Source organism: Abramis brama (assembly GCF_963993115.1).
Source record: "Abramis brama genome assembly, chromosome: 5".
In the NCBI taxonomy this organism is placed as follows: Eukaryota; Metazoa; Chordata; class Actinopteri; order Cypriniformes; family Leuciscidae; genus Abramis; species Abramis brama.
The window spans coordinates 21,679,842-21,693,564 of NC_139967.1; the positions used below are offsets into that span (position 1 = coordinate 21,679,842).

The 13,723-nt window shown below is 36.8% G+C and overlaps 1 protein-coding gene across 5 annotated transcripts in view; it reads right to left on the minus strand.

Moving 5' to 3' along the window:
* fibcd1b (fibrinogen C domain containing 1b) overlaps nt 1-13,723 on the minus strand; it is an 87,619-nt gene that overhangs the window by 37,931 nt on the left and 35,965 nt on the right. For all 5 annotated transcript variants that reach the window (XM_084114008.1, XM_084114006.1, XM_084114009.1 and 2 more), the window contains 2 exons: nt 7,682-7,841; nt 6,080-6,216 (listed from right to left, as the gene is read on the minus strand). In XM_084114008.1, coding sequence (XP_083970134.1) covers nt 6,080-6,216; nt 7,682-7,841 — 297 coding nt within the window. The remainder of the gene's footprint in view (nt 1-6,079; nt 6,217-7,681; nt 7,842-13,723) is intronic.

The window sequence follows — 13,723 nt, forward strand, 5'->3', positions numbered from 1 at the left end:
GAGAGAGAGAGAGAGAGAGAGAGAAGTAGAGATCTAGACGGATACAAACGGAGAAAAAATGAATGCAGAAAGGAAATGATAGCTGTAGAGATGCAGCTTAATGTTTCTCTGACAGCATCACATTCTCAGGGAAGTGTGAGAACGCAGCCGGCAGGGATGGGAACATATGCTCTTTCTTTCAGAACGCTTATGAAGATGGGCTTTTGTTCTTGGCCCGCACACCCTTCTTTCCTTGTTCCTATTCTCTTCCTTTCTTTGAGTGTTCCCCGTTTTCACTAATGTTCTCTGCCATTGATTCTTACCATTTATCTCTCTCCCATTGTTCTCCTCCACCATCCTTCTTTTCCTGCTCTGAACAGGGGAATTACTGGATTAGTATATGGAGTGATCAATTGGGAGAGACAGAATCATGTTTGATGTTTAATCTGAAGATTTAGAGACTGTCATTGGCCGTCATTACTGCACATATCTCACAGCAAGATAGAGCACGTGTGTGTGTGTGTGTGTCTGTGTGTGTGTGTGTGTGTGTGTGTGTGTAAGGTAGTGTACTGGTGTAACTTGATTCAGTAACACTCTACCATAAGGTAGTATGTAAACATTAATTAATGTAATAATTTTAATAATATGATCTTAGTTCTTCTTAGTTAACTTCTTTAAATACAAACAAATACATTTTAACAGTGAATATGTTACCCTTAACTGACTGAAGGTTATATTTATAAATTATAATTAATAAAAAAAAAAATAATAATAATAATAATTATTATTATATTAGAATTATTATAACATTTCCCTCCTGCTATGATTTATTTTCCATGTCTATATTGTTTCAATTTCTACATGTGTAGAACTCTAACCCTAATCTCTAATAATTTCTAATCATTTCATCTCAAAACCTAATCGCATGACATAATATGTGTTATGAAAATAGAGGCTTACTCGATCCAATCACAGCTACAACCCTGTGGAACTGCCTTCTCCCTGTGCAATTGTTTAAAAACACGCATTTGGAAATATACAACCGGGCTATGAAATATGAATGAGTAATAAGAAACAGCCAGACATTGAAAACCATTTTTCCAGAAAGGGAAGAAAAACAAGTTGCATTCCAAGTGCTGCCCCCTCCCCCCAATAGTTTCAATCTAAAACTTTTACATTTCAGGTCTTACTGCTTTTTTAATATTTCAGAGAGGAGTTGTGGGTACTTTTGATAAAAGCACCATTTGATAATGCCGGATCACGTAGCACTCTAATAGATCTGCTCCCATAAATGATTTATATAGTGCTCATTTTTAGTCCTCTCCTTTTAGCAGATAAAAAAATAATAGTGGAATACATTATCTCAGGGCAAAGCACGGGTTACAAACGGAATACAGAATATCGCCACCACAGGTGATAATGCACGTGAGCATACATAGATGTGTGCTTACATGTGTGTGCGAGAGAAAAAGTAACAGAGGGTGAAAGAAAGAGACATAAAGAATGAGCCTGTAATGCATGACCAAGTCAAAAGAGAAGATGTGAAACCTCTTTCTTGACTGACACCTAAATACTTTCATCTGTCAAAGCCTTAGGCGTGTGTATGCCTGTAATGCTATGCTTGGTTTTACCTGAAGAAATATCAGTGTAGGAGAAAATGATATATTTTTTTTTACACCTGTGTGCCTCCCTACATCACCTCTCTGTTTCTCTCTCCCTATTTAGCATTAATGCTGAGGGGTGGGGGGGCGGGGGGTGTCATTCCTATTTATAGGAGCTCCTGGTGTCTGGCAGAAAGAAGTGTTCTCTCTTTCCTCTGTCATGCTCCCTGCCGAAATGAAAACAAGAAGCAACAAAAGGACAAGGGCAGGAAATACGTAGTAAAGAACGAGAGAATTGAAAGGTCTCATTTTGATATTAAAGCAAAGCTGTAGGTCACAGCACAGGCTCAAAGTAGCTCAGTCTACAGCACCATTTCCATTTGTTGTAGCAGTGGCACACTTTACTGTAAGCTTACGTCATCGGGACAGTTCATGACTTTGTGAACACATGCGATCAATTATTAGATGTCAAAATAAAATGGATTTGAGTGGGTGGAATTAATCCTAAACTGTGTAGTGACTGTGGACATGCAGTCTGTAATGGGAAGGTGGTGTGTGTTTTGGAGGGCTGTTTAAGCTCAAAGCGGTAATAAATTATGATCCATTTTTGTACTGAAAATCACAAATAATAGTGCTGGAACAAGAGCGGCAAATCAAGCCAGCAGTTATGGCTTATATCTGCATACACGCGGTTATCTAGACCAAAAGTTGTATTCAGAGTTACCGTAAACGAATGCCGGGAACTAAAATAAATAAAGGTCAGTATGAGTTGATAGAACAAAATAGCCAGTTTCACATATAGCAGATCATAGATAAATTGATTTATTTTCAATTTCTAAAGGTTTCTAATAAGAGTGCATTAAGAGAACATATCAATTGTCACAATATTGCATAGGCATCTATGTTGTTGACAGTTTGAAGAATTTAATGTCATTTGTGCTGACTTCACCACTATTTTGAAGACATCTTCCATAAACCAAATGCTTTGTCTTCTCTTGAGCATTTTATTTAATGAATTGACTTTATAAATTCAACCAAATGTTGACATATATATGTTGACATATACACGTCCAAAAGTCTGATACCATAAGTGAAAATACTGTTATTCCGCATCAACTACATACACTACTACCATTAAAAAGTTTGGGGTCAGTAAGATTTTTTAATGATTTTGAAATAAGTATTTAATGCTCACCAAGGCTGCATTTATTTAAAAAAAAAAAATAATAATTATATGATGGCAAAGCTGAATTTTGAATAATTTATAGCTCAAGAAACATTTCTTATTATTATAAATGTTGAAAACAGTTTTGTTGCTAATATTTTTTGTGTTTTTTTAATAAAAGTTCAAAAGGACAGAATTTGTAACATAACAAATTTAATGTGTACTTGCTGAATGTACAATTTAATGTGTACTTGCTAAATAAAAAATAAAAAAAACCTTTCTGAAATCTTACTGAACACAAATTTTGAACGGTATAATATCTAAGTCTCTCCGTTCTCTCTCGTTGTTCTTCGCCTCTTTGGCTCATTTCATTTTTACATTTCATTAGTCTCCCTTCAATATACCCCCCCCCCCCACCCCCCCGACCCCACCCCACCCCACCACTACCAGCAGCAGCCCACACACACACACACATATACTATGACTGTGGGTGTCTTCTTTCCCAGTTGAAACAGTCTCTTGAGCAGCAAAAATTGTGACAGTTATGAAGAACTAATAGCCTGACAGACTGCACACACCATATCTCACCTAAAGCCATTTCCTCTCAACATCATTATCTTTCTATCTCTCTCTTCTATCAACAGCCTCTATGATGTGACTGATTTTACTCTTTTCCATATACAGTACACTCATATATGCACATGCATATGTAATCTACGTATCTAGGCACATGTGACTATGTGATTAGAACCATGTTTTGTACATTATTAACATTTATGCACTGATCCATCAGTGATGTGGCAAGGAAAAACCATCTGTGCTACTGAAGATCTGAAGAAACTTTCTTTCCCTCAAATTTTCAAGAAACATGTATAGTAATGTGATAGATTTTGCAGTTCAGTGAGCCATGCATATTTACATATAGACAGATGACTTTGAATGTGCTACTGTATACAGATATATAGATGTGCATGGAGATGTTATTGATCCCTGAGGGAAAGTTCAGGAAGAACAGCCTCCGTTGTGAGCAGGATTCAATCCTACGCAGGGAGACCCAGCGGATACACAATCTCAAAACCCAGAGTAATCAGAATAACTGGCCACCATCATCATCACAATCATATTGTCATCATCATATCAATCTCACTAAGTGCTTTCACAATACGTTTCATGTTTTTAAGCGGTCAAATATGACAGTGACTTTGAGCGTCATTCTGTTAAGAGCCTCAATAAAGTTAGCAGTATATCTACTACATGCTATTAATGAACCAGACGGAGGATTAATGCCCCAGTACATGGTTGTTTAGAGAGATTAGATGCATAAGATATCAAAAGTATTTGACTTTTCTTTCTTTGCTTTTAGCCTACTTCAATCTGGGTTTTACAATTTGATTTAAAATTGAGAGAAAAGAACAGCAGGCAGCTTGAAATGTGATGGGTTAAATAATGATCTTCTTTTTTTTTTTTTTTGGGTTTCTGAAATCTGCATCTACAGCTAAAAAATAAAATCTTGTCATTGTTTACTCACCGTCATGTCATTTCAAACCTGGAAGACTTTCTTTCTTTTGCAGTCCTTTAAATTGAAAGTTCAATCAAATATAAAAAATAATTTAAATACCTTGAAGATATTTACAAAAACACTGGGGTCCAAAAAGACTCCATTGAAAGTCATACAGGTTTGCAAATACTTGAAGGTGAGTAAATGATGACATAATTTTCGTTTTTGGGCGAACTATCTCTTTAAGTTTGTGTTGGAATAAGAGTGCAATTATATATAATAGGGGTGTAACTGTACATGTATTCGTCCCGAACCGTCACGGTTCAGTCCATACAGTCAGACGACAAATACAGTCAGTCACAGGTGATTACTCCAATCCAGAAGGGGGCGTGCGTGGTAATGCAATGCTGGTAACAGCCACAAAAGGAAAAAGCAGAAGAGGAAGAAGAGACGATCTATGTACCAAGTGTTCACGCAAGATCTTGCTTGTAGCCTGTAACCGCTGAGTTTCGATTAATATTTGTGATGTGCTCCACTTCTTCTTCAAAAGAAAACCGGGATGGCAGAAAGCAGCATCCTGTTTGTTTTCTTTACTTTACAAAAGTACAAAGTTTTGTTTATATTGTGAGAGCACACAAATAAAAATGTACCCTTTACAGTTGTGAATGTAATGTCAAAATTATGTCAAAATGCCTGCCTTGGCGAGAGAAGGAAATGAATAGTGGAATAAAGTCGTTATTTTTTTTATTTTTTTTGCGCACAAAAGTATTCTCGTCGCTTGATAAACTTAAGATTGAGCCACTGTAGTCACTTGGACTATATTAACGATCTCTTTAATAACTTTTCTGGGCCAGCAAGCTTCAATCACTTAGAAGCCTATGGAGGAGTGATCAGCTCTCAGATTTAATCAAAAATATCTTAATTTGTGTTCCGAAGATGAACAAAGGTGTTACGGGGTTGGAACAACATGAGGGTGAGTAATTACTGACAGAATTTTCATTTTTGGGTGAACTAACCCTTTAACCACAGTCAGTTTTGGATCGTAAATAGTTGAGAAAGATAACGTTGTGTAACAGTATATTGGATCCATGCATAAACTCTTAAAGTGACAGCAGTCTTATATTCCTGCTGCTGTCTGTCATGTTAATCAGGGAACAAAAGACAAAGAAAATCACTCTCTGCTCTTGACTGAATACATTTTGTAACTTTAATTGTAAGCATTAATCTGTATTTAATTTTTACACTGAAAACTATCCAGTGTTATTTTACAATTGATTTCTATAGTATTTCTTACCTGAATACTAGCCTACTGTTAGACCCACCTGAAAAACGTAAAGCCGTGTTTATTCAATTTTGCAATTTGTTGTTTGCAATTTGTGTATTTGGTCTTATTTTGATTACTAATATTTTGAAGAAAAGTAGATTTTTGTTTGCTGTCAATTATAGTTCTTAGAAAGAAAATCGGAATCAGCAAAAACTGGTATTGGCAGATCACACTTACAAAAAAATCGGAAATCCGAATTGGCCAAGAAAATTGCAATCAGTGCATCTCCACAAACAAAATTCAAATCAGTTGTCAGTCCACATGACATTCCACACATCTCTCTTTTGTGGTGGCTGTTGTTCCCCATGTGTGTAAATCCACATATAAAGTGAATAATAAGTTGTTTCCAGAACCACACCTCTATTTTTTCCCCATTTCATTCACATTAAGATTTCAATAAAAGCCTCACTTTGGTGTGATACCACCAATAATACAATTTAATTACTCTTCAGGCGGTGCATATTAAAACAAACTCAAAAGAACAAATATGCAAATGTCTTAATGTGACTCACCGTCCATCCACCTCCATCCGTGCTCATATCACAGTAGACCTGAAAGCCGGCAGGGTAATGAGTGGGAAAAACAGAGTAGATGCCATCTTCCCTCTGACCGCTAGCATATATATCACTACAGTCCCGTGGACGAGAGCCTTGAAAAAGACAGAGAGAGAGAGAGAGAGAGAGAGAGAGAGAGAGAGAGAGAGAGAGCATCAAACACAAAAACCACAAAGACTAGATCCCTGGATGGTTACAGGATAGCAAATAGCTGAAATAGGCCAAGACTAATTTAATGACCAAAGGAATATTACTATAGGTTAGCCAACATGATTTTGTGCCCATCTTTCCAAGGCAGCTGGTGCTTCTCAATTTACTGGTCTCTGTTCCCAAAAGAGCGATCCTTTTCCCTGATTATAGAAAACACACTCCCCTTCACTGGCACACACTTGCATTCAAGTGTCTGCTCCATACCAGGTTCATTACAAGCCACACCTGTGGCTCCAGCAGACACATCAGGACCTTAAAAGTAAAGTGGTAAAATGCTTTTAGACACATTAGGCCTCCCGAGAGCACAATTTAAGCACAGCCACTTTTCTTTCAGCTTCCAGAAACTCGTCTAATGAGAATTCAGATCAACGGGGCACAAAAAGAAGACAATAGTTATGTGCGCTTTTTAAACACAGTTTTCCGTGAAATTGTCTGATGTTCTTTGGATTGAGAATCAATGAGTCAACAGTGGGAGGAGGCGCTCTGTTCGGGGACCAAAGTGCTTGTGATTCTGAGCTGGTGTAGTCAGAGTACATGATTTGAATCTAAATATTTGTTCATGGGACCACATAACTTTTAAAATCAATCACCTGAGCAAAAATGCCATGTGACAAATCACTTTGGAGCCAAAGGAAATAGTAAGAGCAGAATGATACTATGCTATTCTGGACTCTACTAATTCCCTTCACTAATGACATACTAAACTCTAAAAAGTCAATTTCATGCTTTTAAGGGCCTCCAGAAAAGAATCTGTCATTATATAATGAGGTATTAGCAATACATATGTAGCAATCAAACAAAATTATTTTTAATGGTTTTCAAAAGAGAATGATATCAACCAGCCAAATCTCGACTCCCTGCAGGGTGAATAGAGGGATGGATGGACTCTTGGATACATGTGAATGAACAATGAAACATTCACTACTGTTCAAAAGTTTGGGGTCATCACATTTTTATCAAAAGTGACAGTAAAGCTAGAAATGTTTTCTTCAAATAAATGCTGTTCTTTGAACTTTCTGTTTATCAAATAACTTTGAACAAAATGTATAACGGTTTCCACCAAAATGTTAAGCAGCACAACCGTTTTCAACATTAATAATAATAATTATAAGGAATGTTTCTTGAGCAGCAAACGTAGGTGCAACGTTACTTATAGTCAACAGAATGTGTTAAAGGGTCCTCCAAAATAAAGTGAAACCGTATTAACCGTTTTAACTGTATTTTTGATCAAATAAATTTGGTGTTTGGTAGTGTAAAGTGGAGCAAATAGACAATGGACACTTAGGTAAAACCCCAAATGTTGAACAAATGTTAAACAAAGAAGATGGGCAGGCAAACTAGATCCCCTACCATTAGCACAGCCTTTAAGGCGAACTCCTCTGACTGGTGCCCTCTGCAGGTCAGCCTTCACCCTGGCCTTCAGACCTCCTGTTTCCTTCTGCATGGCATTCAGAGCATCGCTCACAGAGTTGACAACCTTCACCATGTTAATCTGGCTCTCGGACAGCAGCTGCAACACAAACAAAAACTATTACACAGAAAGCATGAACTGGCAAGGAAACTGTCCAGAATAAACTGCAAGGAACAGACGCGAGCAGAGAATCAGATCGATACGGTTGATCAGCAGCTTACTATTATATACTTGAATATTTAAAAGGAAATAAAAATCTGTCATAATTTACTCTCCCTCATGATTCAAACCTTTATGATTTTTCCTTCTACCAAACGCAAAAGAAGACATTATGGACAAATACTTTTCACTGGACCCTACTTTTCTTTTTGTGATCCACGGAAGAAAGAAAGTCACACAGCTCTGTAATGACAGTGCTCACATCACAGCACAATTCGGACCCCATGATATTTCGAGTTTAGTATCTCAAAATAAGTTGATGTAAGATTCCATTTCCCAAAAATATATCAGCCATTGTGGATAACATGCAGTCTCTTGATATTCATTTTGGTGCCTTGGACAGCAAAATGTTCAATTATAGCTCTGCAGCACAACAGAAAACAATTCTTGTGCCAAGTCTAGATCTGTTTGATGGCTTTAACTTATAAGAGAACACTATAGGTTTATTTTCTGGACATACAGAAAGCTTTGAACCATTGAAGCGAACAGCTTATTGTCCAGTGAAATTGAAAATCCCTTGTAGGCCGCATGAGAAGGCAAAATCTGTCTGGGAGACAGGTTCCATAAGGCCAACTGTCATTTTAGCTCAAATACTTGACATGCAATAGAGCTGTAAAGGTCTTTGTGCCAGATTTACAGTGTGATTTTCTGCTTGAGGCAGTAAGTTGAACCTGCTATATCTTGTCTACCTATAAATAAGACCATTGTGTGCCTTTTCCCCATAAACTTATGAGATCTGACCCATTTTAGATGGAAAACCCTGTGTTCCTGTGAGCATGAGTGTGTGGTTGTGTCATTGTTTGTGAGGCACATTCAACATAATAAATGAGTGTCCTGTACTTGTCTGCAGCTCAACAATGTGTCCTATACAGTGTTCTTTAAAGGACACCTACACATTGAGCAGGACGGACACGGTCTATACCTGCTATAACTGATGAGCTATGAATATAAATTAGGACTTTACTAATCTCACAAGTTTTATCCTCTCTGTACATGGATTTTAGGCAAAGTTTTGAAAGAATGAGAACAGTATAGTCAAAAGTATGGACTCAACATGGTCTTTGAATCATCAGACACATCCTATAAGGTATGTTTAAATTATTGCAAATATATGAGAGACTTATGTGGATTAAAAAAAAAGAAAAAATCCTGTAGTTAAAACATATATATATATTTTTTTCAAAACAAAATATAAAATTCACAGTCACAAACCTAAATTTTGAGTAAACCATGGAGCATCAATAAATTCAATTGTATTATAAAAAATAAAAAAAATAAAAAATACCATGGTGATTAAAAAATATGTGGAAACTATTACCAACCAATACGCTAGTATGCAACATTTTGGTTAAGATTTTTTAATGTTTATGAAATAAGTCTCACCAAGATAATAAATAATAAACAATGCTCACCATGCTGCATTTATTTGATCAAAGTATTTTCAGTATTTTAATATATTTTAAAATGTAATTTATACCTGTGATGACAACTGAATTTTCAACATCATTACTCCAGTCTTCAGTGTCACATGATTCTTCAGAAATCATTGCAATATGATTATTTACTGCTCAAGAAACATGTTTATTATTATCAATTATGACAACAGTTGTGCTGCTTATAGTGCTGCTTATATTTTTGTCAGGAATAAGATAAAAAGAACAGCATTTATTTGAAATACTAATCTCTTGTAACATTATAAATGTCTTTGATGCCACTTTCGACCAATTTAATGCTTCCCTTCTAAACAGTAGTCATTTCTTTAAAAAAAGCACTGATGACAAACTTTTGAATTGTAATGTATGTAAATAACAATGCTGATGCTCACATGTAAGAGTTACGAGGAAAACATGGAATATCAAATACTTATTTTGAATAATGATTTTACTGAAAAAAGAAATTCCAAAAAGCACACTCTATTAGGGTGATTTACCCCCCTTAATGAATTCAAAAGATAACCAAACACATGCTTCTGTCTTTGTGCCTTTTGAATTCAGTGAGTCCAATTCCTCTTATGGGAGAGGGAAACAGACAGGAACATTACTAATGCACTGTACCAAACCGAATGATGTTCTCTGGGACCCTTGACTATTAGCACACTGAACCCTACAGATCATGGTTGGTTTGACACCTAAAACACTTACACGTGACGCAAACACACACATGCTAGCACACTGACAGTGTAATGCCCATAGGAAGTAACCTTTAGCTTCAGGGCTCTTCCGTGGTTATATCAGCAAATTGTAATACTGAGATGATTGACAGTGCAGAATTACTTCCTTTAATTTCAGGGTGTAAACGCAATAGTCGCTGAAGCTAAAATGCCACTAGAGCTGAAACAACTTCACACAGAGCTCAACGCTTTCATTCCTCACCAGTACTTTTATAGGTGATGCTATTTACTCCCGGAGGTTTGAGGGGGGAGGGGGAGGCCTATACTGTTCGTGTGCGTATATCCTGCTGCTTTATGGAGCATAAGTGCTAAAATGCTATCATGTGTAACCTAAAATCCTACCTCAGTGCACTATCAGAGCTGGTTTTTCCACAAATTAACAATTAAACTGGCATTACAATTTAATACAGAACTGGGTCTAATCTGTGACAAGGGAACTGTCTGTGCTTCACTTTTCATGTGAAGGGAGATAATTACAGGTATAAGTGCCCTTAATTAATAAGGTTTGATAATTTGGAGATGACACATTTTTACACTGTTTCTAAGGTAACCGCAAACCCACCCCTGCCTCTTTTTCATCACTCTTCAGTTGCACTCAGTCTGTGCTGAGTGTAGCTTTCTGTGCTCCTTTCCAGATTCCACAAATCCAACTATTCATTCAAACTGTATCAAAGCTCAACCAAAAAAGTATGAGTATAAAAACAGAAAGACCCCTCACATTCACAAACACACACACACACTCATACACACACAAACACAGGTCACCATTGCTGTCTAAAAGTCATCAGAAAACGGAGGATTATTTTCTATTCAGGGGGGATTTTGCTAACGCTTTTCTCTGTCGTACAGGTGTTTGGTAGTGATAAACAACTCTCTTTCACTCCTGCCCGCTGTGTTTGAGTGTGTGTGTGTGTGTGTGTGTGACAGATTTGGTGTGTAGGAGCTTGTCAGTAACTCGTGGTTAGAGAGAGATGGTGTTAATCCTAAACCTTAAGTCTTCGTAATTCAGATAAAAGTCAGGCTTTAACTCTGTGGTAATTCACTTAACACAGGAAAACATGCAGCATCTGCTGTTCCTCAGCCCTGAAACTGAAGTCTATAGAATTCAGCAATTGCCATCTAGTATCAATGTCCTCATATCAGCTTTCTCTGTCCTCAGCTGGCAATAACACAATGTATGTGACTATAACACTAGCATAATGCATTCAGAGTACAATATCTTACAGGATGCCATAGTGAAAGTCAACACACTTATAAAATGCCCTGGTGCAGCAAAAAATCTTAACCTGCAGGACAAGGAAATTACAATATATTGAAAATAAACAATCAGTGGCATTCTGACATGGTGGACCTTGAAACCATATAAAGGTGTCTTACACAGCCGAGTAAATACTGCTCAAAATTCTGTTTGAAGACACAATGCCGCATAAAAGCCTAAAATACAATATGTGACTATTAAATGTTGCTTTGCCTCTGTGTAAATGAAATGCAGCATTAGAGCAGCCTTAAACTTTGCACTGTCATAATGGAGTATATATTTAATCATTTCATATTTTTATGTAAATAATTATATAGCATTAGACTGCTAATATAAATTAAATATTCATCATAAATCCTGTATGTGAGACTTAGCAATTCAAAAGTTTAGGGTCAGCAAGATTTTTTTTAATGAAATGAATATGCCGTTATTTTAATGCTAAGGGCCCTATTATACACCCGGCACAATGCAGTGCCAGGCGCGACGCACGTGTTTTTTGCTAGTTTCAGCCCGACGCAGTTATCTTTTTTACGTCCTGTGCCACGTTGTTTAAATAGCAAATGTATTTGCGCCTATTTGTGCGCCCATGGTCTGAAAACGATTTGCAACTGTAATTGCAGTTTTTTTTATTTTTATTTAAAGGGCGCATTAGTAATGTGTGTCAATAGGTGGGTCCACAACACGCTTACACTCTGCTTATTACAGTGACGCGCAGCAGCACACAAACAATATATTAAAAATATTAAAAAAGGATTACAATGTAAAAGATTCATATTGTGTACGTAAAGATATGGTGGAATCCGGCTTGTCCCGTAGATGGTCTGCTTGCGCACTTTAACATTTTCCTCTCTGGAGAAGCGTTCAGTCTTTCGGCTTGCAAATTCTGCCATGTTTATTTATTTATTTATTTATTTATTTTTTGATAGGGACAAAGCATGTTAATGAACATTTGTACAAAATACACAATGTAAACAAGCCGGATTATAGCAACATTGGTAATTTACGTCCACAGTCCCTAGACAGGTACACACAAGAACAAATACTCAGCTATACACACAAAACAACACTAAAAAAAAAACACATTTAAATTACTAAGAAAAATGTTTACACACCTGATTCGTCATAAGCCACTTCTTTAGATGATCTTTAAAAGTGTGATAAGTAGAACATTGTCTTATTGACTGTGGTAAACTATTCCAATATTTGCTCCCTATTACAGATAATACTTTCTGACCAAAAGATGTTCGCCTATATGGCACTTCACAATCCCCTCTAATGACAGACCTGATACCAATACCACAATCTGTCCTCTGTTTTATAAACTAATTTACTGGAGGTGGTCCATGCCAGACCTTATAAATAAAACAGGCATAATTGAAATTTTTTAACTTTTCAAAACTCAATAAATTGTGTGTCTTTTAGAATTTTACAGTAATGAAATAAGAGGTTTTTTTTTTTTAATCAAATACTTTTATTGCCTTCTTATACAGTGTTCCTATTAACTTTAGAATTGTGTCACCTGTGAATGAACAACTATTGAAACAATACCGGATATGTGAAAAAAAAATCACTGAATGTAAATACAACCTTGCAGCACCGACTGTCAAGAATGGCCTAATGTATTTAAAATTAAAGTATTTAAAGTAATAATGTATGATTTGCAAAAATGAAAACTGCTGCTTCTGTGTAGATGAGAGAATCAAAGTGTATGCGCGTTGTGCACACGCTACATTGGTTATGGCCAAGCATGCGCCCTTAAAATAGCATATGAATAACATGCGCAACTCGTCACTGACTTTAAACTAGATTTTTTCGGTCAATGGCGGAATTGTTTTCTAAATCTGCAAAATAGCATGAGGGAACGTTTGCGCCGGAACACGCCTCCTCTTTGCGCTGAACCGCCCCCGGGAGTGCAAGTGTATTTCTTAGTTAACCGACGTGCGTCTCTGGAGGGAAAAGTCCGCTTTGAGTGGGTGCAAAATAGGAATGATACATGCGTCGGTGCACAAAGTCAATTGCGCTGGGTGCAAGATAGGGCCCACTGTGTCATGAAATGTAGTTTTAAGAGTTTTTCAGGCGAGAACGTAGTTGTTTAAAGCTCAAATCTGTGGTTTATTTATAAAGATTTATGAAAATTTGATACAGGCGATCACCTCGGCGCTCATGTACCCCCCCTGGAGCAGCCTTTCCTCGGCTAGTCGTTCTGACATTTGCCGCCGACTCTGACGTCTCTGTAGTGGTTAAACACGAGATATAATTCGTCTTGTGTATATCTAACGGTCGATATTTGGTCTCGTGAATCTATAATTTGTTCCCTTGCCAATCGTTTTGGCT